This window comes from Sus scrofa, chromosome 11 (genome assembly GCF_000003025.6).
Source record: "Sus scrofa isolate TJ Tabasco breed Duroc chromosome 11, Sscrofa11.1, whole genome shotgun sequence".
Taxonomy (NCBI): Eukaryota; Metazoa; Chordata; class Mammalia; order Artiodactyla; family Suidae; genus Sus; species Sus scrofa.
In genome coordinates, this window is record NC_010453.5 from 18,665,346 (window position 1) to 18,691,336 (window position 25,991).

General features: G+C 36.0%; 1 protein-coding gene across 5 annotated transcripts in view; it reads right to left on the bottom strand.

Annotated features, from left to right (window-relative positions):
- The window catches only part of FNDC3A (fibronectin type III domain containing 3A), a 193,463-nt gene that overhangs the window by 101,066 nt on the left and 66,406 nt on the right, over positions 1–25,991 (bottom strand). Inside the window, exon 1 of one of the 5 annotated variants that reach the window (XM_021065325.1) lies at positions 11,285–13,267. The exons of the other annotated variants lie outside the window; for them this stretch is intronic. Within the exon in view, the coding sequence (XP_020920984.1) occupies positions 11,285–11,392 (108 nt within the window). The 5' untranslated portion in view covers positions 11,393–13,267. Of the gene's footprint in view, positions 1–11,284; positions 13,268–25,991 lie in introns of those variants that run through there. 5 annotated transcript variants of the gene reach the window in all.

Below are 25,991 nucleotides of genomic sequence, written 5' to 3' on the forward strand. Positions count from 1 at the left end.
AAGTCAATAAACTTCACTCTGAAACAAAGATGCAGTTAAATCACAGAATACTTGGATAATCTATGCTTACACTTCATCATTTGTATAAATTTTTAGGTAAACGTTGGGATGAACACACCTGAATTAGTGTGACATCTCAAATTATATTTGATATGTTAAATTAACCTCATAATTTTATGTAGTTTTCTTTTCATTTTTTAGGTAATACAAACTAATTTTATGACATTTGAAAAAACAGAAAAACAAAAAACAAAAAAAACCTCAAAGTCCTTCTATCCTGATAAACATTTGTTATCAATATCTCAATAAATCTCTTAGTCTTGTTCTCTATGCATAGGCTTAATTTCCCCCTTAAATATAAAAGGCAAAAATAAGACCTCCAATTCTCTATTTTTTTGGTTTAATATTATAACAAAGATTTTTCCAAGCTATTACTCAAAGTATATCATCAATGTCTATACCATAAACTAATTTACCATTCTCTTAATTAAGGAATTTAGGTAATTTTCAATTTTTCCAGGATTATAAATAATGCCAAAGGGAGCATTTCGGTAGGGTAGTTTTCCCTTCTCTGTAATTAGTTACCTAATTACATATTCCCTGAAATATAATTCTTGTGTCTGTTGCTAAACTGCTTCTTAAAGGGTTTTACAAATTCACATTTCCCCTCATGGTCTATGAGAATACCCTTTTATCACATTCCCTGTAACCCTAGAAAATAGTTTTAAAATCTCCTCTACCTTGATAGATGAAAACAGTGTATTATTATTGTTTTAATTTGTACTTTATTAATGAGGTTAAATGCTATCTTTACACTTGTTAATATCTCTTTTGTAAATTGGCTATCATCTTACCTTGTTATCTTCCGCCATCTTACATGTTCTTAGTAATTCATATGAACTCTTTGCATAATAATAATAATAATAGTAATAATGTACTAAATTATGCAGAAAATATTTTCCCATTTTGTCTCCTCAATTTTTTAACACAAGTGCTTATTTTCCTTTAGCTAATGTTACCTATTTTTCCCTTTGTGACATCTTCCATTGTTTCTAAATTTAACTTGTTGCTATTTGTCAAGCACTTAAAATGTGGCTTGTCTTTGACTATATGGTGGTGTGCTGTAAGTGCAAAATACACACCAGATTTCAAAGACTTAGTACAAAAGAACCCAACAATGTGAAATAATTAGTTCTAATTTTAATACTGATTACATATTGAAATAATATCCTGACATACTGGGTTAAATAAAACATCATTACAATTAATTTCTCCTCTATTTTTACTTTTTTAACATGGCTACTAAAATTTTTTAAATTACTTATGTGACTGGCATCATATTTCCACTGGATAATGCCGACCTAAAGGTTTGATAAAAATGCTAGTTTCTCTTTTATTCTAGTTTTATATAATTTGATTGTTTATACTTAGTTTTTTAATGTACCTAAACTTTATTTGGAGATGATCCAAAAATATATTTTTCCCTAGAAAGCAAACCAATACTATTTGCTAAATTTAAGATAGCTCCTTTAGCACACAATATACTCTGCTGGTGTATCTCATTGATAATGCTATCTACTTTGGCAAAAGTAGCTTTGGAAATTTTTTATTTTAATCCTTCTAAACATTGTAACTTTAGAAATATGTTTTCTTTCCTTTTCTTTCTTTCTTTCTTATTTTTTTTTTTTTGCTTTTTTTAAGGGCTGCACTTGTGGCATATGGAAGTTTCCAGGCTAAGGGTCGAATTGGAGCTACACCTGCCGGCCTATGCCACAGTTACAGCAATGTGGATCCAAACCATGTCTGAAACCTATAATACTGCTCATGGCAACGCCAGATCCCTGACCCACTAAGCAATGGCAGGGATCCAACACGCGTCCTCATGGATACTGTCGGATTCTTTTCTGCTGTGCCACAATGGGAACTCCCAAGAAATATGTTTTTGGGAGTTCCTATTGTGGCTTAGCGATAACACATCTGACTAGTATCCATGAGGACACAGGTTCGATCCCTGGTCTCGCTTAGTGGGTTAAGAATCCGGCATTGCCTTGAGCTATGGTGTAGTCACTGACGCGGCTCAGATCTGGCGTGGCTGTGGCCAGTAGCTCCAGTGCCAGTTCCAATTGGACCCCTAGCCTGGGAACTTCCATATACTGCGAGTGCAGCCCTAAAAAGACAAAAGAAAAAAAGAGGAAAAAGACAAAAGAAATGTTTTCTGATAGAGTGCCCCAGTGAAACTCTTTTTCAAACATTTCCTTGATATTTACTGGTGATAAATGCTATGACAGGAGAAGTTAAGTGTTACAAGAGCACATAGGACCAAGTATCTAAAATAGTCTGTTAACTGAAAATGTGTGTGTACATGTGTACACACATGTGTATGTTTGTGTATTTAATGGCTTTGCAGAGAATACAATTTAAACTGAGTCCTGAAGACTGAGCAGGAACTAGTTAGACAAGAGTGGGGAGGCCTTTAAGGTACAGAGCAAATGCAAAGCTCCAGGAAAGGAAATGTTATCAACATTCAGTGAGCCAAAAGAAGTTCTGTGTTCTATATGGCTGGAGAAGAGGGCAGGAGGAGATAAGGGTTGGAGATATGGGATACAGGAAAAAGGTGAGAAATGTGGGGAAAAGTAGACAGGAGTTGGGTTTTTAAGATCCTGTGAGCCAGAATTCCCATCATGGCTCAGTGGTTAACAAATCTGAGTAGCATACATGAGGATGTGGGTTCGATCCCTGGCCTTGCTCAGTGGGTTAAGGATCTGGCTTTGCTGTTGCAGACACGGCTGGGATCCTGCATTGCCATGGAGTAGGCGGGCCGCTACAGATCCGATTGGACCCCTAGCCTGGGAAGCTCCATATGTCGTGGGTGTGGCCCTAAAAGACAAAAAGACGAAACAGGAAAAAAAGAGTCCTGCGAGCCATTCTAAACACAAGGAAAAGTTACTCAAGCAGGTAGTGCTATGAAGGATCACTCTGGCTACACTGTAGCAACCAGATAACAGAAGATCTGTCAGAAGGTTATGGTAGTCATCTAAGCAGATTTCTTTCCAAAGAATTAATTTCTTTTTAGGGCCACGCCTATGGAATATGTACGTTCCCGGGCTAGGGGTGGAATCAGAGCTGCAGTTGCCAGCCTACAACAGAGCCACAGAAACGCCAGATCCCAATCGAATCTGCGACCTATGCCACAGTTTGAAGCAATGCTGGATCCTTAACCCACTAAGCCAGGAATTGAACCCACATCCTCCTGGATACTATGTCAAGTGCTTAACCCACAATGCATTTATTTATTTTCAACTTTCTTTTGCTTTTCTTAGGCTTACCACATTGATTTTCTAACTTTTTCAGTTGAATACTCTATTTTAAAAGCAAACTATATAACAATATCCCTGATGAATATAGATGTAAAAACTATCAATAAAATACAAGCAAACAAAACTCAGCAGCACATTAAAAGGATCATTCATCACAATCAAGTGAGATTTATTTCTGGGAAACAAGGATGGCTCACCACAAACAAATCAATAGATGTGATCCATCACAGTAATAGAATGAAATTTAAAAGATCATCTCAATACATACAGAAAAACAACTGACAAAATTCAGTATTTGTTCATGATAAAAATGCAAAAAACTAGGCATAGAAGGAATGTATGTCAACATAATAAATGCTATATATGAAGTCCACTTAATGATGAAAGGTTGAAAGATTTTCCTCCAGGATTACAAATAAAACAAGTGTGCCCATATTCACCACTCCTTTTCAACACAGTACAGGAAATACGGGGCAGAGCAATCAGGCAAGAAAAAGAAATAAAAGACATCAAAATTGGAAAAAAAGTAAAACTGTCTCAGACTTCCTGTTGTGGTGCAGCAGAAACAAATCCAACTAGGAACCACGAGGTTGCAGGTTCAATCCCTGGCCTTGATCAGTGGGTTAAGGATCCGGCGTTGCCATGAGCTGTGGTGTAGGTCCCAGACGCAGCTTGGATCTGGTGTTGCTGTGGCTGTGGGTAGGCCAGCAGCTACAGCTCCGATTAGACCCCTAGCCTGGGAACCTCCATACGCCACGGGTGTGGCCCTAGAAAGACAAAAGACCAAAAAAATACCCACAAAAAAAAAAAAAAACCCTGAAAAACTGTATTTATGTGCAGAGAGCATACATTTATTTATTTATTTATTGCCATGCTCATGGCGTGTGGAAGTTTCCCGGCCAGGGACTGAACCTGCGCCACAGTAGCAACCCAAGTGCTGCAGTGACAACACTGGAGCCTTAACCTGCTGCAGCACAGGAATAAGAGAATTCCTAACATAATTCTATTTATTTTATGCTTGAGGTCCACTTTATTTTTTAATTAATAATTTTTTAAAAAGTATAGTTTGATTTACAATGTTGTGTTAATTTCTGCTGTACAGCAAAGTGACCCAGTCATACATATATATTCATTCTTTTTCTTATATTATCTTCTATCATGTTCTATCACAAGTGACTGGATATAGTTCCCTGTGGTATACGTAGGACCTCACTGCTTATCCATTCCAAATGTAATAGTTTGCATCTACTAACCCCAAACTCCCAGTCTATCCCACTCCTTCCCCACTCCCTTACCAACCACAAGTCTGTTCTCCATGTTTGTGAGTCTGGTTGTTTTATAGATATATTCATTTGTGTCATATTTTAGATTCCACATGTAAGTGATATCATATAGTATTTCTTTCTCTTACTTCACTGAGTACGAGAATCTCTAGTTGCATCTCCATTGCTGCAAATGGCATTATTTTATTCTTTTTTTGTGGCTGAGTAATATTCCATTGTGGTAGATGTACATTACCACATCTTAATCCATTCATCTGTCAATGGACATTCAGGTTGCTTCCAGGTCTTGACAACTGTAAATAGTGTTACTATGAACATACGAGTGAAAGCTTTGTCTGGATATATGACCCACAGTGGGATTGCTGGATCATATGGTAGTTCTATATTTAGTTTTCTGAGGAACCTCCATAACGTTTTCCATAGTGGTTGCACCAATTTACATTCCCAACAGTGTAGGAGGATTCTCTTTTCACTACACCCCCTCCAGAATTTGTTATTTGTAGACTTATTAATGATGGCCCTTCTGACCAATATGAGGTGGTACTTCAACGAAGTTTTTGATTTGCATTTCTCTACTAGTGATGTTGAGCATTTCTTCATGTGCCTACTGGCCATCAGTATGTCTTCTTTGGAGAAATGTCTCTTTAGGTCTTCTGCCCATTTTTCAATTGAGTTTGTTTGTTTGTTTGATTGTCTTTTTGTCTTTTTAGGGCCGTACCTGTAGCATATGGAGATTCCCAGGCTAGGGGTCTAATCGGAGCTACAGCTGGCAGCCTACACCAGAGCCACAGCAACGCTAGATCTGAGTTGCATCTGTGACCTACACCACAGCTCAAAGCAACACCAGATCCTTAACCCACTGAGCAAGGCCAGGGATCGAATCTGAAACCTCATGGTTCCTAGTCAGATTCACTTCTGCTGCGCCATGATGGGAATGCCATGAGATTCATTCTGTATCATATGGAAATGGTTTTTTGTTTTTTGCTGTTGAGTTGCCTGTGTTGTTTGCATGTTTTGGAGATTAAGCCCTTGTTGACTGCATTGTTTACAACTATTGTCTATCATTCTGAATGTTGTCTTTTTAATTTTTAATTGTTTCCTTTGCTGTGCAAAAGCCTGTAAGTTTGAATTGGTCCCACTGGTTTATTTTTTATTTCTATTGTCTTGGGAGATTGATCTGAGAAAAGGTCTGTACAGTTGATGTTGAAGAATGTTTTACCTATCCTCTTCTAGTTTTTTGTTGTCTTGTCTTATGTTTAACTTTTGAAGCCATTTTGAGTTTCTTTTTGTACATAGTGTAAGACTGTGTTCTAGTTTCATTGATTTACCTGCAGATGTCCAGTTTTCCCAGCACCACATGCTGAAGAGACTATCTTTTTACTTTTTTTTTTTTTTTTTTTTTTTTGGTCTTTTTGGGCTGCACCTGTGGCATATGGAAATTCCCAGGCTAGGGGTCAAATCGGAGCTACAGCTGCCAGCCTAAGCCACAGCCACAGCCACGGCAGATTTGAGCAGCATCTGTGACCTACATCATTGCTTGCAGCAATGCTGGATCATTAACCCACTGAGGGAGGTCAGGGATTGAACCTGCGTCCTCATGGATAGTAGTCGAGTTCATTACCACTGAGCCATGATGGGAACTCCCTTTTTATCACTTTATATTCTTGCCTCCTTTGTCAAAGATTAATTGACCATAGATGTCTGGGTTCATTTCTCTATTCTGTTCCATTCGTCCATGTGTCTGTTTTCATCCAAGTACTACACTGTCTTAATTACTGTACCTTGGTAATACTGTCTGAAGCCTGGGAGAGTTATGCCTCCTACTTTGTTCCCACCCCTCCTCCCCTGCTGCCCAGGACTGCTTTGGCAATTCTGGGTCTCTTATGGTTCCATACAAATTCTTGTACTGTTTGTTCTAGTTCTGTGAAAAATGTCATGGGTAATTTGATAGGGATCACATTAAATCTGTAGATTGCTTTGGATAGCATGGCCACTTTAACAATATTGATTCTTCCAATTCAGGAGTATGGGATATCTTTCCATTCCTTTGAATTCTCTTTAATTTCCTTGATTAATGTTCTATAGTTCTCAGCATATGATCTTTTACCTCCTTGGTAAGGTTTATTCCTAGGTATTTAATTTTTGGGGTGTGATTTTAAAAGGTATTTTTTATATTCCTTTTCTAATATTTCATTGTTAGTATACAGAAATACAACCAATTTCTGAATGTTAATCTTTTATTCTGCTACTTTGCTGAATTTGTTGATCAGTTTGAATAGTTTTTGTGTCGTGTCCTTAGGGTTTTCTATATACAGTATCATCTCATCTCATCTGCATATAGTGACAATTTTACCTCTTCTCTTGCAATCTGGACATCTTTTCTTTCGTTTGTCTGATTGCTGTGGCTAGGACTTCCAGTACTAAGTTGAATAAAAGTGGTGAGAGTGGGCATGCTTATTTTCTTGCAGATTTTAGCAGGAAGTCTTTCAGTTTTCTCTGTTGGGTATTATACCGGCTGTAGGTTTGTCATAAACAGCTTTTGTTATGTTATGTTCCCTCTATAGCTACTTGGCTAAGAGTTTTTAACAAGAAAGGATGTTGGATTTTGTCAAATGCTTTTTCTGCATCTATTGAGATGATCATGTGGTTTTTGTTAATGTGGTGTATGATGCTGACTGATTTGCATATATTGAGCCATCCTTGTGAACCTGGGATGGATCCTCCTAGATTGTGGTGTATGATCTTTTTTATGTGTTGTTGGATTCGGTTGGCTAAAATTTTGTTTAAAATTTTTGAGTCTCAACAACAACAACAACAATAAAAAAAGGAGTTCCCGTCGTGGCGCAGTGGTTAACGAATCCGACTAGGAACCATGAGGTTGCAGGTTCGGTCCCTGGCCTTACTCAGTGGGTTAACGATCTGGCGTTGCCGTGAGCTGTGGTGTAGGTTACAGACGCGGCTCGGATCCTTCGTTGCTGTGGCTCTGGCGTAGGCAGGCAGCTCCAGCTCCGATTCGACCCCTAGCCTGGGAACCTCCATATGCTGTGGGAGCGGCCCAAGAAATAGCAAAAAGACAAAAAAAAAAAATTTTTTTTTCTATGCTGGTAGTGTCTTTGTCTGGTTTTGGTATTAGAGTAATGGTGGCTTCATGGGATATCTTTAGGAGTGTTCCTGCTTCAGTCATTTGGAAAAGTTTAAGAAAGGATAGGTATAAGTTCTTGGTATGTTTGGTAAAATTTGCCCGTGCAGCCATCTGGTCCTGAACTTTTGTTTGTAGGAAATTTTATTTTTTATTATTACATGTTCAATTTCATTTCTAGTGATTGGTCTGTTTAAATGGTCTATTTCTTCTTCTTCTTTTTTTTTTTTTTTTTTTTTTTTTGTCTTTTGTTGTTGTTGCTGTTGTTGCTATTTCTTGGGCCGCTCCCGTGGCGTATGGAGGTTCCCAGGCTAGGGGTCGAATTGGAGCTGTAGCCACCGGCCTACTTCAGAGCCACAGCAACGCGGGATCCGAGCCGCGTCTGCGACCTACACCACAGCTCACGGCAACGCCGGATCATTAACCCACTGAGCAAGGGCAGGGACCGAACCCGAAACCTCATGGTTTCTAGTCGGATTCCTTAACCACTGCGCCACGACGGGAACTCCCTATTTCTTCTTAATTCAGTTTTGGTGGGCTGTATGTCTCTAGAAAGGTGTCCTCTTCTTCTAGGTTTTCAAATGTGTTGGCATATAATTGTTCATAGTATTCTCTTATTTTTTTGGTATTTTTGCAGTATCTATTGAGATTTCTCTTTTTTCATCTCTCTTTTTTTTTTTATTTTTTTATTTGGGTTCTCTCTCTCTTCTTGGTGAGTATGGCCAGAGGTTTGTCAATTTTGTTTACCCTTTCAAAGAAGCATCTCTTGGTTTGATTTTTTTCTATTGTTTTTTGGAACTCTACTTTATTGATTCCCTCTCTGATCTTTATGATATCCTTCCTTCTACTGACTTAAGGTTTTGTTTGTCCTTCTTTTTCTAATACTTTTTGGTGGTAGGTCAGGCTGTTGATTTGAGATTTTTCTTCTTTTTTGAGGAAGGTTTGTATTGCTATGAACTTACTGCTAAGAACTGCTTTTGTAGGATCATGTAGATTTTGAACGGTTGTACTTTCATTGTCAATCGTGTTGAAGTTTTTTTTAAATTTCCTTTTTGATTTCCTCCTTGACCCACTGGTTTTTTAGTAGCATGTTTTTTAGTTTCCATGTACTTTTTTTTTTTTCCCCACATTTTCACCCCTGTGGTTGATTTCTAGTTTCACGCCACTGTGGTCAGAGAGGATGCTTGAAATAATTTCTACATTCTTAAATTGGTTCAGGTTAGTTTTGTGCCCCAGCATGTGGTCAATCCTAGACAATGTTTCATGTGCACCTGAAATGAATGTATATTCTGGTTTTCTTGGATGTAACATCCTGAAAATATCAATTAAGTTTAACTGTTCTTTTGTGTCATTTATGATCTCTAGGGTGTTAAAATCTCTTATTACTGTATTCCCATTAACTTCTCCTTTTATGTCTGTTAGTATTAATTGCATGTATTTGGGTGCTCCTATATGAGGGGCATACATATCAATGAGTGTAATATCCTTTTCTTGAATTGATCCTTTTATCATTAAATAGTATCCTTTTTTATCTTTCCTTATGGACTATTTTTTTTTTGGCTTTCAAGGGCTGCAATGGTGGCACATGGAGGGTCCCAGGCTAGAGACCACAGCCACAGCAACACAGGATTCAAGCCACATCTGCAACCTACACCATTGCTCAAGGCAACACCAGATCCCTAATCCACTGAATGAAGCCAGGGATCGAACCTGTGTCCTCACGGATGCTAGTCAGATTCATTTCGGCTGAGCCACGATGGGAACTCCAGATTTTGTTTTAAAGACTTTTGTCTGATATGAGTATTGCAACTTATGCTTTCCTGTCATTTCTATTCAAATGAACTATCTTTTTCCATCCCCTTACTTTCAATTTATATGTGTCCTTTGCCCTAAAGTGAATCTCTTTTAGGCAGCATATTGTAGGCTCTTGTTTTTTTAATCCAGTCTGCCACTCTATGTCTTTTGACTGGAGCATTCAGTCCACTGACATTTAAGGTAATTATTGATAGATACGTATTCACTGCCATTTTAAACTTTGTTTTCCAGTTGATTCTATGTTTCTCCTTTGTTCTTTTCTTTTTTTGGTTGGATGACTTCCTTTTATTTTATGCTTGTATCTTCTTTTCAGTTTTTGTGCATATATCATCTAGTTTTACTTTGTGGTTGCCCTGTATATTAACCTCTTCCTACATCTGCTTGCTTTAGCCTGACAGTCATATTGGTTCAAACACACTCTTAAAAAAAAAAGTCTAGATTGTCTTACTCTCCTTCCCCAAATTTTAAGATTTTGATGTCCTTTTTTACACCTCCATGTTTATCCTTTCGCTGTTCCTGGTGTTTATCATTGTTTTCACAAATAGGTGGTTTTTTCCCCCCTTTTAGATATGTATACTGGCTTATTTAAGCAATTACTTTCCAATTGTGATTTCCTCTATCCCCTATCTTCTTTCTTCTTTCCTACTTAGAGGAGACTTTTCAATATTTCTTTTAGAATGGGTTTAGTATTGCCATATACTTTTAGTCTTTGTTTGGGAAATTTTATTTCCCCTTCTATTTTAAATGGTAAGCTTGGCTGGGTAGAGTATTCTAGGCTGCAAATTATTTCCCTTTTAGAACTGTGAACATATCTTGCCACTCTCTTCTGGCCTATAGTGCTTCTGTGGAGAAATCACCTGATAGCTGTATGGGGGGAGGGTCCTTTTAAATTAACTCTTTAGGAGTTCCTGTTGTGGTGCAGTGGTTAATGAATCTGACCAGGAACCAAGAGGTTGTGGGTTTGATCCCTGGCCTTGCTCAGTGGGTTAAGGATCTGGCGCTGCTGTGAGCTGTGGTGTAGGTCACAGACGTGGCTTGGATCCCGCGCTGCTGTGGCTGTGGTATAGGCTGGCAGCTACAACTCCAATTTGACCCCTAGCCTGGGAACATCCATAAGCCACGAGTGCAGCCCTGGAAAAAAAAAAAAAAGGGCAAAAAATAAAAATAAAAAATAAATTAACTCTTTAGCTATATGCAGAGCTCCCTTTTAACTAACTCTTTGCTTTTGCTGCCTTTAGAATCATTTACCTTATCTATAACTTTTGTCGTTATTATAATATGTCTTGGTGTAGGTCTGTTTGGGTTCAACATGACTGGGGCCCTCTGAGGATCTTGATGTCTGTTTCCTTCAGATTTGGAAAGTTTTCAGCTATAATTTCTTCAAATATATTTTCAATCCCCTTTTCATTTTCTTCTCCTTCTGAAATCCCTATTACGTGTAGACTGGCATGCTTTATGTTATCTCATAGATTTCTTATATTGCTTTCATGATTTTTCATTTGGTTTTCTGTCTGCTGTCCTATTGGGTGATTTCCATTTTTCTATCTTCCAAGTCACTATTCGTTCCTCTGCATTACTCATTCTGCTCTTCAATGCCTTTAACTCAGCACATGTCTCTGCACATGAATTTTATAATTTTTTTGGCTCTTCCTTATAGTTTCTAGTTCCTTTCTAAAGTAATCTGCATTACTGTTCATATCCACTCTTAATTCCTTCAGTATTTTCATTACCTCCTTTTTGAACTCAGTGTCTGTTAGACTGCAGAGGTCTGTTTTGTTGTTTGCTCCTTCAGTGGAATTCTGTTCTTTTAACTGGGAATGGTTTCTGTGCTTCTTCATTTTGTTTATATTTTTCTTGTTCTGTGGGTTTAAGGAAAACAATTATCTACTGTAATCGTGAAGGGCTATTTATATTACCGGAGTGCTCCTGGGTAGCTTGTGTGGGCTTACTATTTTTTTTCTTTGGCGTGAGGGCTGCTTTTGGTTTGGATGCTTGCTGTCTCTTTCCTCAGTGTATGCAGGCTGTTATCCCTTTGATAGTGGGTATGCCAGTGTACAGCCTGTGAATGCTTCCAAGGAAATAGAGGCAATGGGCAGGGTTTGTAGCCAGTGCCTAGTTGCCAGGCACTTGAAAGAGGACCCGTGAGGAAGTAGAGGTACAGGCTGCTCCTGGTTGCAGGGCCCTGGGCAGTGGCAGTAACCCTCAGGGAGGTGGAGGTGGTGCCCAGAGCCTTTCTGACATAATTTTATATGCAGAAAATCTTAAAAGACTCCACCAAACAACTATTAGGTCTAACTAATATATTCAGTAAAGTTGCAGCCTACAAAATTAAGATACAAAAACAGGATCATTTCTATACATTAACAATGAACTATTTGAAAAAGAAAATTTTAAAAACTATTTATAAAAGCATCAAAAACAATAAAATAAGTAGGAATAAATGTAACCATGGAGGTGAAAGATCTCTACCCTGAAAACTATAAAACACTGATAAAAATCAAATAAGACACAAATAAATGTGAAGGTATCTTGTGTTCATGGATTAGAATTATTACTATTGTTAAAATGTACATAATACCCAAAGCTACCTACAGATTCAATGCAATCTCTATGAAGATTCCAATGGCATTTTTTTCAATTTGCAGACAATTTTTACTTTCATTCACTTATCTCTAATGTGAATACTAATGGAAAGGTTTAGAAATACTGGCATATGCAGGTCACAAATGCGATTTCATCTCTGAACTCTTAGGCAAGGTATTATAGTATAATAAGCATGAATATTAAGTATTCTAGTTTTATATCTCATGCGTATTTTGCTAAAATGTTAATGTGAACAAAACCTCATTAATGAGAAAAGAACTTCCAGTACTGTAAAATAATATAATGCCACACTAGTCTGTAATTTGAAAAGTGCTGTTGATGAGGTTCCATTTTCTATTAGCCAGAAGATTGGTCCAGATTATGCCAGGAAGGGTTTGAACTAGCCCAACTGGTATCTAGATACTAGGTGTCAGCATATTGGCCAGAGGTATTCTTTTGTAGAGAGGAATGTCAGAATATTAGCTTTTTTGTGCGTCCTTTTTGCTTTTCATGAATTTTAAATACAATATTCTGCCTCAAGGGTATATTTTTTTAAAGGTTTTAATTTTTTTCATTATAGTTGACATAGCATTTTTTTAATAGTAGAAAAAATAATCCTAAGATTTACATGGAACCACAAAAAATCTTGACTAACCACAACAATTCTGAGAACAAGGAACAAAGTGGGATGTATCATATTTCCTGATTTCAACCTGTAGTATAAAGATATAGTAACCAGAACAGTATGGTACTGGTATTAAGATAGAAACATAGACCAGTGAAAGAGAATCAAGAACCTGAAACAAACCTATGTATATATAGACAACTATTGTTTGACAAGGGAGCCAAAAATACTCAATGCAGAACTCACAGTCTCTTCAATAAATGGGGCTAGGAAAATTGGATATTCACATGTAAAAGAATGAAACTATCTTACACTACTCACAAAAATTAACTCAAAATGTATTAAGGACTTAAATGCAACATGTGAAGCCACAAAACTCCTAGATTAATACAAAGGAAAAAAACTCCTTGACATGGGTTTTTGGATATGACACTTAAAGCGCAAACAACAAAATCAAAAATAAACAAGTGGGACTAAACTAAAAAGTTTTTGCACACCAAGAGAAATGATCCACAAAATGAAAAGACAATTGATAGAATGGAAAAAAAGATTTGCAAATCATACATGTGACAAGGAGTTAATATCCAAAATATATAAATAACTCCTACAACTGAAGAGCAAAAAAAAAAAAAAAAACAAATAATACAACTGAAAATGGGCAAAGGACCAGAACAAACATTTTTCCAAAGATACTCAAGTGGCTAAGGGGTACACAGAAAAGTGCTCAATATCACTGATCATTAGAAAAATGATAAACAAAACCATAATGATATTACCTCACAACTGTTAGAATGGCTATTATCAAAAAGACAAAAGATGACAAAGCAGTGAAGGATGTGGAGTACCCCTGTGCATTGTAGATGGAAATATGAATTGGTACAGCTGCTATAGAAAACATTATGGAGGTTCCTCAAAAAATTAAAAATAGAACTACCACATGATCATGGCCAAGACACCGAGACAACCTAAGAGTCCACTGACAAATGAGAATGGATGAAGTTGTGCTGTATACTAACAAATACACACATATACTGGAATATTATTAAGTCATAAAAAGAAGAAAATCCTGCCATTTGCCACAATGTGGAGGTAACTTGCCAGCACAGGCTAAGTGAAATAAGTCAGATAGAGAAAAGACAAAAACTGACCTCATTTATATGGGAAATCTTAAAAACAAACAAACAAACAAACAAACAAACAAACGGATCAGATCTATGGTTAGCAGAAGTGAGGCTGGGGTAGGATTAGAATGTTTCTCCTTATAAGGTAACTGTACTGGGGATGTGATGTACAACATGGTGACCATAGATAACACTGCTATATAATGTATTTGAAAGTTGCTAATAGAATAAATCTGAGAAGTTCTCATCAAAAAGAAAACCATTCTTTTTTTCTGTATCTATAACGAGATGACATGTTAACTAAACTTTTTATGGTAACTGCTTCATAATATATAAGTCAAGTCATTATGCTGCAGAACTTAAACTTATACAGTGCTGTAGGTCAATAATATCTCAGTAAAGGTGGAAAAAAAATCTACGCCTAAAAACTCTGTAGTACAGCTGTACAACATCGAAAACAAAGATCTTAAAAGCATCCAAGGAATGAGGAAAAGATTTATTATTTATAAAACAATTAGAACAGCAAATTTCTCAACTACAGCACTAAAAGAATACAGTGTACTAATATTTTCAAAATCTTAAGAAGAAAGTAATTATCCACCTAGAAATTTATACTCAGATTTTAAGTCATCATTCAATCAGAGAGTGAAATAAAAACATTTCAGGTGAGATTGAAAGACCTCATTTCAAAGAAAGTAGAAAAGAGAAATCCAGCACAGAAAAGTAACGTGAATGGAAAACACAAAATAAACTGTTAGAAAAAAATCCAAATATATTAATAAAATACAAAGGGACTAAATTAGCTTATTTAAAGAGAAAAATAAAATTGAATTAAAAAAATACTACAGAGAGAAATCCAAACTCACTAATATGGTAGGCTGTTTTATTTATTTTTATTTAATGATTTTTATTTTTTCCATTATACCTGGTTTACAGTGTTCTGTCAATTTTCTACTGTACAACAAAGTGTCCCAGTCACACATACACATAAACATTCCTTTTTCCCACATTATCGTGCTCCATCATAAGTGACTATATATAGTTCCCAGTGCTTATCCATTGCTTATTCATTCTAAAGGCAATAGCTTGCATCTATTAATCCCAGATTTCCAGTCCATCCCCCCCCTCCCCCTGGCAACCACAAGTCTGTTCTCTAAGTCCATGATTTTCTTTTCTGTGGAAAGGTTCATTTGTGTCATATATTAGATTCGAGATAAGTGATGTCATATGGTATTCTCCTTTCTCTTTCTGACTTACTTCACTCAGGATGACAGTCTCTAGTTTCATCCATGTTGCTGCAAATGGCAGTACATCATTTTTTTTATGGCTGAGTAGTATTCCTTTGTGTATATACACTGCATTTTCTTTTTTTTTCGTTTTATTATTTTTTTTCCGCTGTACAGCATGGGGACCAAGTTCCTCTTACACGTATACATTTTCCCCCCACCATTTGTCCTGTTTCAGTGTAAGTATCAAGACATAGTTCTCGATGCTACTCAGCAGGATCTTCTTGTAAATCCATTCTAAGTTTTACCCAATAACCCCAAGCTCCTGATCCCTCCCACTCTCTCCCTCTCCCCTGGGGCAGACACAAGTCTATTCTCCAAGTCCATGATTTTCTTTTCTGTACAAAGGTTCCTTTGTGCTGTATATTAGATTCCAGTTATAAGTGATATCATATGGTATTTGTCTTTCTGACTCATTTCACTAGTTCCATCCATGTTGCTGCAAATGGCATTATGTCATTCTTTTTTATGGCTGAGTAGTATTCCATTGTGTATATATACCACATCTTCCGAATCCAGTCGTCTGTCAATGGACATTTGGGTTGTTTCCATGTCCTGGCTATTGTGAATAGTGCTGCAATGAACATGCTGCAATGAACGTGCCTCTTCTAAGTAGAGTTTTGTCCGGATAGATGCGCAAGAGTGGGATTGCGGGGTCATACGGAAGTTCTATGTATAGATTTCTAAGGTATCTCCAAACTGCTCTCCATAGTGGCTGTACCAGTTTCCATTCCCACCAACAGTGCAGGAGGGTTCCCTTTTCTCCACAGCCCCTCCAGCATCTGTTATCTGTGGACTTATTAAGGATGGCCATTCTGACTGGTGTGAGGTGGTATCTCATGGTAGTTTCGATTTCCATTTCTCTTATAATCAGCAATGTTGAGCATTTTTTCATGTGTTTGTTGGCCACCTGTATATCTTCTTTGGAGAAATGTCTATTCAGGTCTTTTGCCCATTTTTCAATTGGGTTGTTCGATTTTTTGCTGTTGAGTTGTCTAAGTTGTTTGTATATTTTAGAGATTAAGCTCCTGTCAGTTGCATTGTTTGAAACTTTTCTCCCATTCTGTAAATTGTCTTTTTGTTTTTTTTAAAATGGTTTCCTTTGGTGTGCAAAAGCTTGTCAGTTTGACTATGTCCCATTGGTTTATCTTTGCTTTTATTTCTGTTGCCTTGGAGAACTGGCCTGAGAAAACATTTGTAAGGCTGATGTCAGAGAATGTTTTGCCTATGTTCACTTTTAGGAGTTTGATGGTGTCTTGTCTTACATTTAAGTCTTTAAGCCATTTTGAGTTTATTTTTATTCATGGTGTGAGGGTATGTCCCAGTTTCACTGATTGACATGCAGCTGTCCAGTTTTCCCAGCAAAACTTGCTGAAAAGACTGTCTTTTTCCCATTTTATATTTTTGCCTCCTTCGTCAAAGATTAATTGACTCTAAGTGTCTGGGTTTATTTCTGAGTTCTCTATTTTATTCCATTGGTCAGTGTATCTGTTTGGTACCATTACCACACTGTCTTAATGATGGTGGCTTTGTAATATTGCCTGAGGTCTGGGAGAGTTATGCTCCTGCTTGGTTTTTGTTCATCAGGATTGCTTTGCCAATTCTGGGTCTTTTGTGGTTCCATGCAAATTTTTGGATTGTTTATTGTAGTTCTGTGAAAAATGTCATGGGTAATTTGATAGGGATTGTACTGAATCTGTAGATTGCTTTGGGTCGTATGGCCATTTTTACAATATTAATTTTTCCAACCCAGGAGTATGAAAAATCTTTCCATTTCTTTGAATCTTCTTTAATTTCCTTGGTTAATGTTTTATAGTTCTCAGCATATAAGTCTTTCACCTCCTTGGTCAGGTTTATTCCCAGGTATCTAATTTTTTTGGATGTAATTTTAAAAGGTATTGTGTTTTTGTATTCCTTTTCTAATATTTCATTGTTAGTATATGGATGTGAGATTTCTGAATGCTACTCTTATATCCAGCTACTGTGCTGAATTTGTTGGTCAGTTCAAGCAGTTTTTGAGTTGAGTCCTTAGGGTTTTCTATATATAGTATCATGTCATCTGCACATAGTGACAATTTTACCTCTTCTCTTCCAATTTGGATACCTTTTATCTCTTATTTGTCTGACTGATGTGGCTAGTACTTCCAATACTATGTTGAATAATGGAAGGCTATTTAAATATCTTTCTTGGTAATAACAGAACAGACAAGAGTTATGAAGGAAGATAATTTGCAATTTTTCTTGCAATGTTGTTCTTTATTACATCATTAATAATCTGACACAATGGCCACATAAAGTATACTGCATCAAACAATTAGAAAACATACATTCTTTTCAAGAAATCAGAATTGAAATGAAAATTACAAGAATAAACCATACAGGACACTATAGACCAAGTCTTAAAAATTTCAAAGAATCAGTACTGTATGTCCTTTATGTACAATTAAGTTAGAAACCAGCAATTCTTAAAATGTTTACAAATTTAAAAAGGTTTCAATTGGTGGATTAAGAAAGAATTATAATGAAAAATAAAAATGAACAGAAGTGAACTGTAGCCAAGATAAGTTAAAACTTGGAATACAGGCAAAATTACACTGATAAAAAAAACCCCAGAACTTTAAAAACTTACAACAGAAAAGATTGAAAAGTAACATAGTAAGTGTCCAACTGAGTGAGAAAAGGTGGCACTAACTCAAAGAAAATAAAAGGAAGGGAACAAAAGAACAGAAATAATGAATCAGAAAACCAAGAAATGCTGGAGGAAGAAAAAGGAGCTCTAACAGGAATCATAGTGAAAAGATAACTGGGAGAAAAATTGTAAAGTAAAGAACAGTCACCTTTTCCAGCTGGGTTCCACCCTGCTCCAGCCCCCCACCCGCCAAGGAGATTCTTAAATCTTGGGAGATGCAGGTAGATAACTATAAAATGCATTTTATAATTTCTAAGAACTTATCTCTCTATACAGGTTTCATTTAGGGGCACAGAAAAATTATGGATCTTTCCCCAAGATCTTTATAATCATGCCTCCTTATTACTCAGGTATCTCAAATGTCATTTCCTCAGAGAGACCTTCCTTGACCACCAAATTCTAGGGTATACATATCTTCAAACATTTTCTATCAAATCAATCTATTTTATTCTTTAATCTAGCACTTATCACTATCTGAAATTATTTTGTGTAGTTCTCTGGTTACCTGTTTACTGAGCCACTTCCACTCTACTAGAACAAGAGCTCCCCTAAAGCAAATACCTTAACTTGCCCTACTTATAAGATGCTATACCCTAGAGCCTGGCTCATAATAGATTTTCTTTCTTTTTTGGCTGTGCCTGTGGCATATGAAAGTTCTGGGCCAGGGATCAAACCCATGCCACAGAGTGACCTTAACCACAGCAGTGACAATGCCAGATCCTTAACCCAGTAAGCTACCAGGGAACTCCCACAGTAGGTTTTCAGAAAATTTCTGTTCAATGAATAAACAGATGAACAGTGAGGACTGGAAGGTATGTGGAATTCACTCATTCCACGAATATTTATTGAGGTCTTATTACAACGTGAGGCTGTTCTTTGTAATGGAGCTGGAGGAGTAAACAAAATAGACATAAATATCTGCCTTTATGTTATGGCAGAAGAAGACAGTTAAAGAATTCAAGTTATGCCACTGAGTAATACCAATTTGGAAAATTATTTTTAAAGGTCTAAGTGAAAATGAACTTCCATATGCAGTGGGTGGTGTGGTCCTAAAAAGACAAAAAAAAAAAAAAAAAAAAGCAAGAAAGAAAGAAAGAAAAGAAAATGTAGATAGGTAGATAAGACATATGTGTGGTTGAGAATCATTTCACTGTTGCCAACATCACAGATCAAGCCAGGGCTACTTTGCAATAAATGTGCCTGCCTGAATTCTGAGATCACTAATCTGGTTTCTGGCAAGTAATCAAGAGATTTTTGTCCAGATTCAAAATCAAGAATTCACCTATTCTCAAATTATCTGGATTCCAAAGACATTTTACATTCACTTGCACAAGTGCAGTAGAATTTCCCATAATCTCATCATAAACAATAGTACAATGTCATAAGGAGAAAGACAACAACTACATATGATAGACCAGCTATTTTACCTAAAATAAAATGTTCCCAAACTGTCTCAAGCACTATCATAAATGAATTAGTACAATTTGACATACACTATCTAATCTGGTGAACACAGAACTCTCAGAAGCCGGCCAGGTGAGGAATCCTGGTAAATTATCCATCACTTTGTGATTCATATCGCTGATGTCTCTATTAGCATAGGAGAATGTTATAGGACATATTTTATAAATACAGTGTTATAAAGTGATTATGAAGTACTTTGGACTTTCAATAATGAGATTCTTCAGGGAGTTCCTACTGTGGCTCAGTGGTAATGAACCCAACTAGTATCCATGAGGATGAGGGTTCAATCCCTGGTCTCTCTCAGTGGGTTAAGAATCTGGTGTTGCCGTGAAAAAGTAAAAAAAAAAAAAAAAAAAAAAAAAAAAAAAAAAAAAAAAAGAGAGAGAGAGAGATTCTTCGAAATCATCAAATTTCACAAAAACAAATGATCATGCTTGCATATATCTCAAATGCACCGTTGCTCTTCCAATTCCTAACCCCTTTAAAGAAACCAGAGTTCAGACTTGACAGTTTTATTACACTCTTTGTAAAACTACTCAAATATATTCCTCTTCTCCACTTAGTTTCTTCCACTTTTTACATCTCTATATCCATAAATGGTGCCATGCTTAAGACCTCACTCTACTCACAGGATACATCAGCAAGGCAGTTTTCTTTTGTCATTCTTTAGTGAAAACACTTTTAATGCCTGGCTTGAGTTAATGATGTCAACAGGGGGGTGAGTGGACAACTGATAAAAGTAAGTGCCTGAAATGTGCCAAGAGTGCACCTTCTGGCATTCTGAATAGAGATATGTAGAGCTACTCAACGTTTTAAGTGTATTCTGAACTTAAACACTCAGTGCTATTAATATTTACATTACTTCTTGAATAATAGATAAACATATGCTTGACACATATGTTTTCAATAAGATGGCTACCATCAAAGGGCAGATTAAAGTTAACAATGACTGTAACTAATGCTAAACCATGTAGACTTTTATATGATTCTTACAAGTAGGCTACAAAATGATTCATGGAGATATTTATAAAAATGTTACACTGAACAGTAACACAAAGAAGTACTATAATGAAAATGTCACTGATTAAAGCTATAACTATGTCCTGTATATACATTAATGAAGACTAGAAAAATCTAGAAAAATGTAATTAAAATTTAATGCTCTCTAAATTCCACAATATGTAATAAAAATATATATATTGGCATGGAGGAATTATGGAAGAAGACATAAAATTTAAGATGGGCAAACATAAAATCATTTCCTCAGAGAAGGAAATAATTTTCAAAAAAAAAAAAAGCAGGATATTAGAAAAAGCTATCTCTGGAGTGAGGAAGCAAAGAGAAGGATCGAAGTACATAGAAAGACATAAGAGACTGTGAGCCTTGCATGAATACCTCTAAACAAACAGAGCATACAACCTGGGAGAAGTTAGAGCTAAGGAAACCTGAGATATAATTTAGTCCAAAGCAGATTCAATTTCTTTAAAAGCAACCTAAGATATGATTATTGGTGTCACTGAAAAAGTTACTTCATTTTACAAAACCATTTAAACAACTGTTCTCTTACATAGTGAAGTCCCAGTGCATCAGACTTAAAACTTAATTTATATAAACTAACCACTTAAAGTGAGGCAAATTCAAATGAACATTTACAATAAAAAATACAGGACTTAGGTATCACCTTGGAATCTGATCTGTGAAACAGAAGTGCCAGAATTCATTTATTTATCTATGCTTTATTATATAAGAAATTGACTTTATTCAAATGTCAGGGCATAATTATTAAAAATATTTGCAGATATTTTAAAGGAAACATAATAATGAGTGAACAATTTTTAAAAAACATAATAAACACCTACATATAAATTGTATCTTACTATCAAATTTTCAATTGCTACTAATCATTGCTAAATATAACTGTGAAAATATTCTTTTGCATTTCAAAAATAAAAAATTCTTTGACCATATACTTCACTTTTACTTACTTAATTGTTGCCAGTCTAAGTTCTTCACATGTAAAATGAGAATAAGAAAAATAGTGGAGGTCCAGTTGTAGCTCAGTGGGTTAAGAACCTGCGATAGTGTCCATGAGGATGTGGGTTTGATCCCTGGCCTTGCTCAGTGGGTTAAGAATCTGGCATTGCCACAAGCTGTGGCATAGCTCGAAGATGTGACTCAGATCCGGTGTTGCTGTGGCTGTGGCATAGGTCGGCAGCTGCAGCTCCAAGGTGACCCCTAGCCTGGGAACTTCCATATGCCACAGATGCAGCCGTGAAAAGAAAAAAAAAAAAATAGCAATCTTTCACGTGACCCACAGCACCAATAAAGTGTATTAGATAAGAAGATGTATGCTAGATGAAAGGGAATACTTCTTAGAATCACTATGGAATTTTTCAAAATACTATATAGATATTTAGGTCCATCTCCAGGGGGTGAGGAGTCTGGTATTTTCCCCCCTAATCTGAATCTCAGGAAAATAAAGAGTTTTCTAATATAATTACTCATAAGTTGCTAAGATGGCCACCAGAAAAACCTTAATATTATTTATTGTTTCATAAATTATCACTAGTTCAATAAAGGATTTAGTAAAAGATATGAAGTTAGTGCTAATATTCTACGTGTAATCTTTAAACAACAGAAAAAAAGACCAAATTATTATAAGTAACTTTTTGGTGCAGTTAACAAAAATTTAACCTCCTGAATTTACAAAATAATTTTAAAGTTTGTTTTGACAAAACTCTAACAGTATAAATTGTTTATTTTGAGGGGTGTTTACCTAGGAAATATTTAAGGCTGTATTAATTTCTAAAAATGTTCACCTATATTTTTATAAAAATAATCTATAAAACCAAAATAATCATTGAAAAAATTAAAGAGGAAAATGTTTATGGGCAGCATCTATCTTACATATGTAGTTTAATTTTTTCCTTTCTACCTCAAAGGACACACAACTTGCATTCTCCACTGCACATTAGGTCTGAAGAGAACAAAGCAAGCACCTCCCAGCTCTATTTCTCAGTAGAAGGTATAGCGGACAGAGCAAGAAAATCAGTCTGGAAATCAAAAACATATTCATGCGTTCCAGTATTCACAGATGCATTATCTTGCTACTGTATTAATTTGCTAGGGCTACCATAACGAAGCACCAAGTCTGGAGAGATTAAACAAAAATTTGTTTTCTCAGAGTTCTGGAGGTTAGAAGTTCCAGATCAAGGGGTGTTGACAGGGTTGGTTTCTTCTGAGCCCCCTCTCCTTAGCTAATAAATGGCTTTATTCTTCTTGTGTTTTCACAGTCTTCTCTCCATGTGTGCCTATGTCCTAATATCCTCTTATTCTAAGGACAGCTGAACAAAATTGTCTGGAATGCCTAGTGCTTTTCCCTCTTCCTTATCAAACTGCTTCTCCATGTTTGCTCTAGGGTACCAACTTAAAGAGGTTGAGAGTGAAAAAGAGGTTAGGGTACCAACTTAAAGAGGTCGAGAGTAAAAGTTTTGGGAAGATCCTATGGGCCTTGTACTCCTGAATAACAGTTAACATACTGTTAGCAACCTAGTTTCCCAACCTGTGGTAGAAAGCCTTCAAATTAAGTCAATACTCATTAAGGTTGTTGTGATGACTAAATGAATTAACATGTCATTAGGACAGCAACTGGCATGTTGTAAGCACTATTTATGCATGTTAGCCATTGTTATTATAAGCACTGTCTGTGTAGCTCTTAGTATTGTTATTTTCATCAGTGTAGACTTGTTGCCTTAAAGATTTGCCCTCTAGCTTAGGAGAAATGGACCAATTTACACAAAAGAGAGAACAGAGACAGGACACAATGTCTATGAGATTTTTTCTGAACTAATAGGGAGACCTTCCTGCTTCTTCCTTTCCACATTTTCCTGTACTTGACTGCCCTATAGCTTTTGTTATCTATCTGTTTTATTCCTTTCAATCTCATGTTCCATAGTCAGTAGTTTCATCTTCATTTCTTGGCCTGTGATTTATTTACTATTCTCTAGCATGACATTTGATTCACACCTGACTTCTGCTGACATTTTCCTATAAGGAACCATTTCTTTCTTCAGGAAATACTACTCATCTTTCAAGATGCTAACACGCTAAGGCAGAATTAGACTATTCCTGTATTAGTGCCCAGAGCACACTGTACTTCCTTCTGTTGTAATTAGCACATGACTGTGTTCACTTGTTTGCAAGTTGTCAACTCTACTACAACATGAGCCCTTATTTAACTTCAGTCTATTTATTTTTATACACAGCTACAGAAACTAAAGAAGTTGAACAAACGTTTGCTAAATTACCGACTGTTCAATTTCTAAATAGCTCCTAAATCTTTTCCTATGGCTTTGAGACCATGGATAGCTGAAAGAACTTTCTATGATGATGGAGGTGCTCTGTATTGGTGCTATAGGAGAACAGTCTCTAGCTGTATTTGGCTATACATGGTCTGAGTATGTACATATGTGCTACTGAACATTTGGAATGTGACTAGTGAGAATGAGGAACTAAATCTGTAATCTTATTTATTTATTTATTTATTTATTTAAAAAAAAACATTTTATTTATTTTATTTATTTTTTTAATTTTTATTTTATTTTTTTGTCTTTTTGCCATTTCTTGGGCCGCTCCTGCGGCATATGGAGGTTCCCAGGCTAGGGGTTGAATAGGAGCTGTAGCCACCGGCCTACACCAGAGCCACAGCAACACGGGATCCGAGCCTTGTCTGCAACCTACACCACAGCTCACGGCAACGCCGGATCCTTAACCCACTGAGCAAGGGCAGGGATCAAACCCGCAACCTCATGGTTCTTAGTCGGATTCTTTAATCACTGCGCCACGATGGGAACTCCTGTAATCTTATTTAATTTTAATTAGTTTAAGTAGCCACATGCAGTTAATGGCTACCATATTAGCATAGTTCTAGATTTCCCAAGCTCTGAAACTATGTTTCCAACTAATTTCTGGATTTATTTACCTTGATAAATTGCAGGCATTCCAATTTTACTATGTCTGAATTTGAAGCCATTATCTGATTTTCCTGAGAAATCAAGTTGGGAAATTCATTTCATTTGAATATACTATCAATTCACAAACAAGTCTGAATTATTTACACATCAAAGTGTTATTTAACTGACTTCACTATAAGAACTTTTAATCACTCTTTGTACTCCACTAGGTGCTGTCAATCTGTAGATGGGTTGGCTTATGTAACACATTTCAGGTAAAATCTAAATAGAGATTAATGATTGTAGATAAAAGGAAAATAATCAACCTAATGAATCTGAGTTTAGTTTTTAATCCTACGAAGGAAAATAATTTTCAAACTTAGGTAAGAATATATACTTGATATAAGCATATAGACAAACAACTGAGATCTGTCAACTACCCACTCATTTAATTTACTTATTTGACAAATAATGACAAATACTATATTGTAGACATTTTTTGAAGTTGAGGATACAAGGATGAATTGGTAAGGGAGATAGTTAAAGCCGATTACAACATTAAGATAGAAGAATACAAGGTATAATATGGGATAATTAGAAAATACTTAAAATTTTTTTCTATTAGGCTCATTTGTCTTCACAATTGCTTTTTAGAAATAAAAGCACTGTAACAGAAAAAATATGTGTTTGGAAGCAGGCAATTCAATGTTTAAATCCTACACTATTGCTTAATAAATGTGTGATTTTTAGGCAAATTATTTAAACTCTATGAACTTTAGTGTCTTCTTTTCTAAAATTTGTTTTGAAGGATTAAGGGAAACACTATGTATAAAACACAAGCACAGTGCCTGATATACAGTAGACCCTCAAAAATAATTAATATTTCTTCTAAATCCAGTACAAAGAGAATCCTAATTAATCATCTAAACTCTGGAATACTTCATTTACTGACAATGATAGAAAAATGATACAACAATCCTCCAAAAATATATAGACAATGTATGTACATGTGTGTATGTATATTCAGATATATGTGCACATACATACCATGTTTTCGTGTGTACTTATACAACTCAGGATTTTTTTCTTCAACTACTTCTATATATACTTCTTCATTCTCCTACTAATCCTACTAAAAAGGGTCACATGGGCACAAGGCTCCTTGTATCCCAATGATAATACATGTGAGGCTTGGCAACAATTAAATCTTTAATTTCTAAAGCTAGTTCTGCTAAACGGTCACATTTAAATTTTTTCCATTTTAAATAAAATAAAATTATTTTTAAAGAAGATTATATGGGAGCTCCCATCATGGCTCAGCAGTAATGAACATGACTAGTATCCATGAGGATGCGGGTTGGATCCCAGGCCTTGCTTAGCAGATTAAGAATCTGGTGTTGCCATAAGTGCGGTGTAGGTCACAGACGCAGCTCGGATCCCGCGTTGCTGTGGCTGTGGTGTAGGCCGGAGACTGGAGCTTCGATTCCACCCCTAGCCTGGGAACTTTCACATGCTACATGTGTGGCCCTAAAAAAAAAAAAAAAAAAAAAGAAAGAAAATTATAAGGACTTCACAATAACTAAAACATCACTTCACTTCAAATATCCAGATGTCATACATTTGGGTTTGAAACATCCATATATTTTTAATCATTCCACTATTCATTAAAGACTGGCATTTAAATAAGTTCAAAGGGAGTTCCCGTCATGGTACAGTG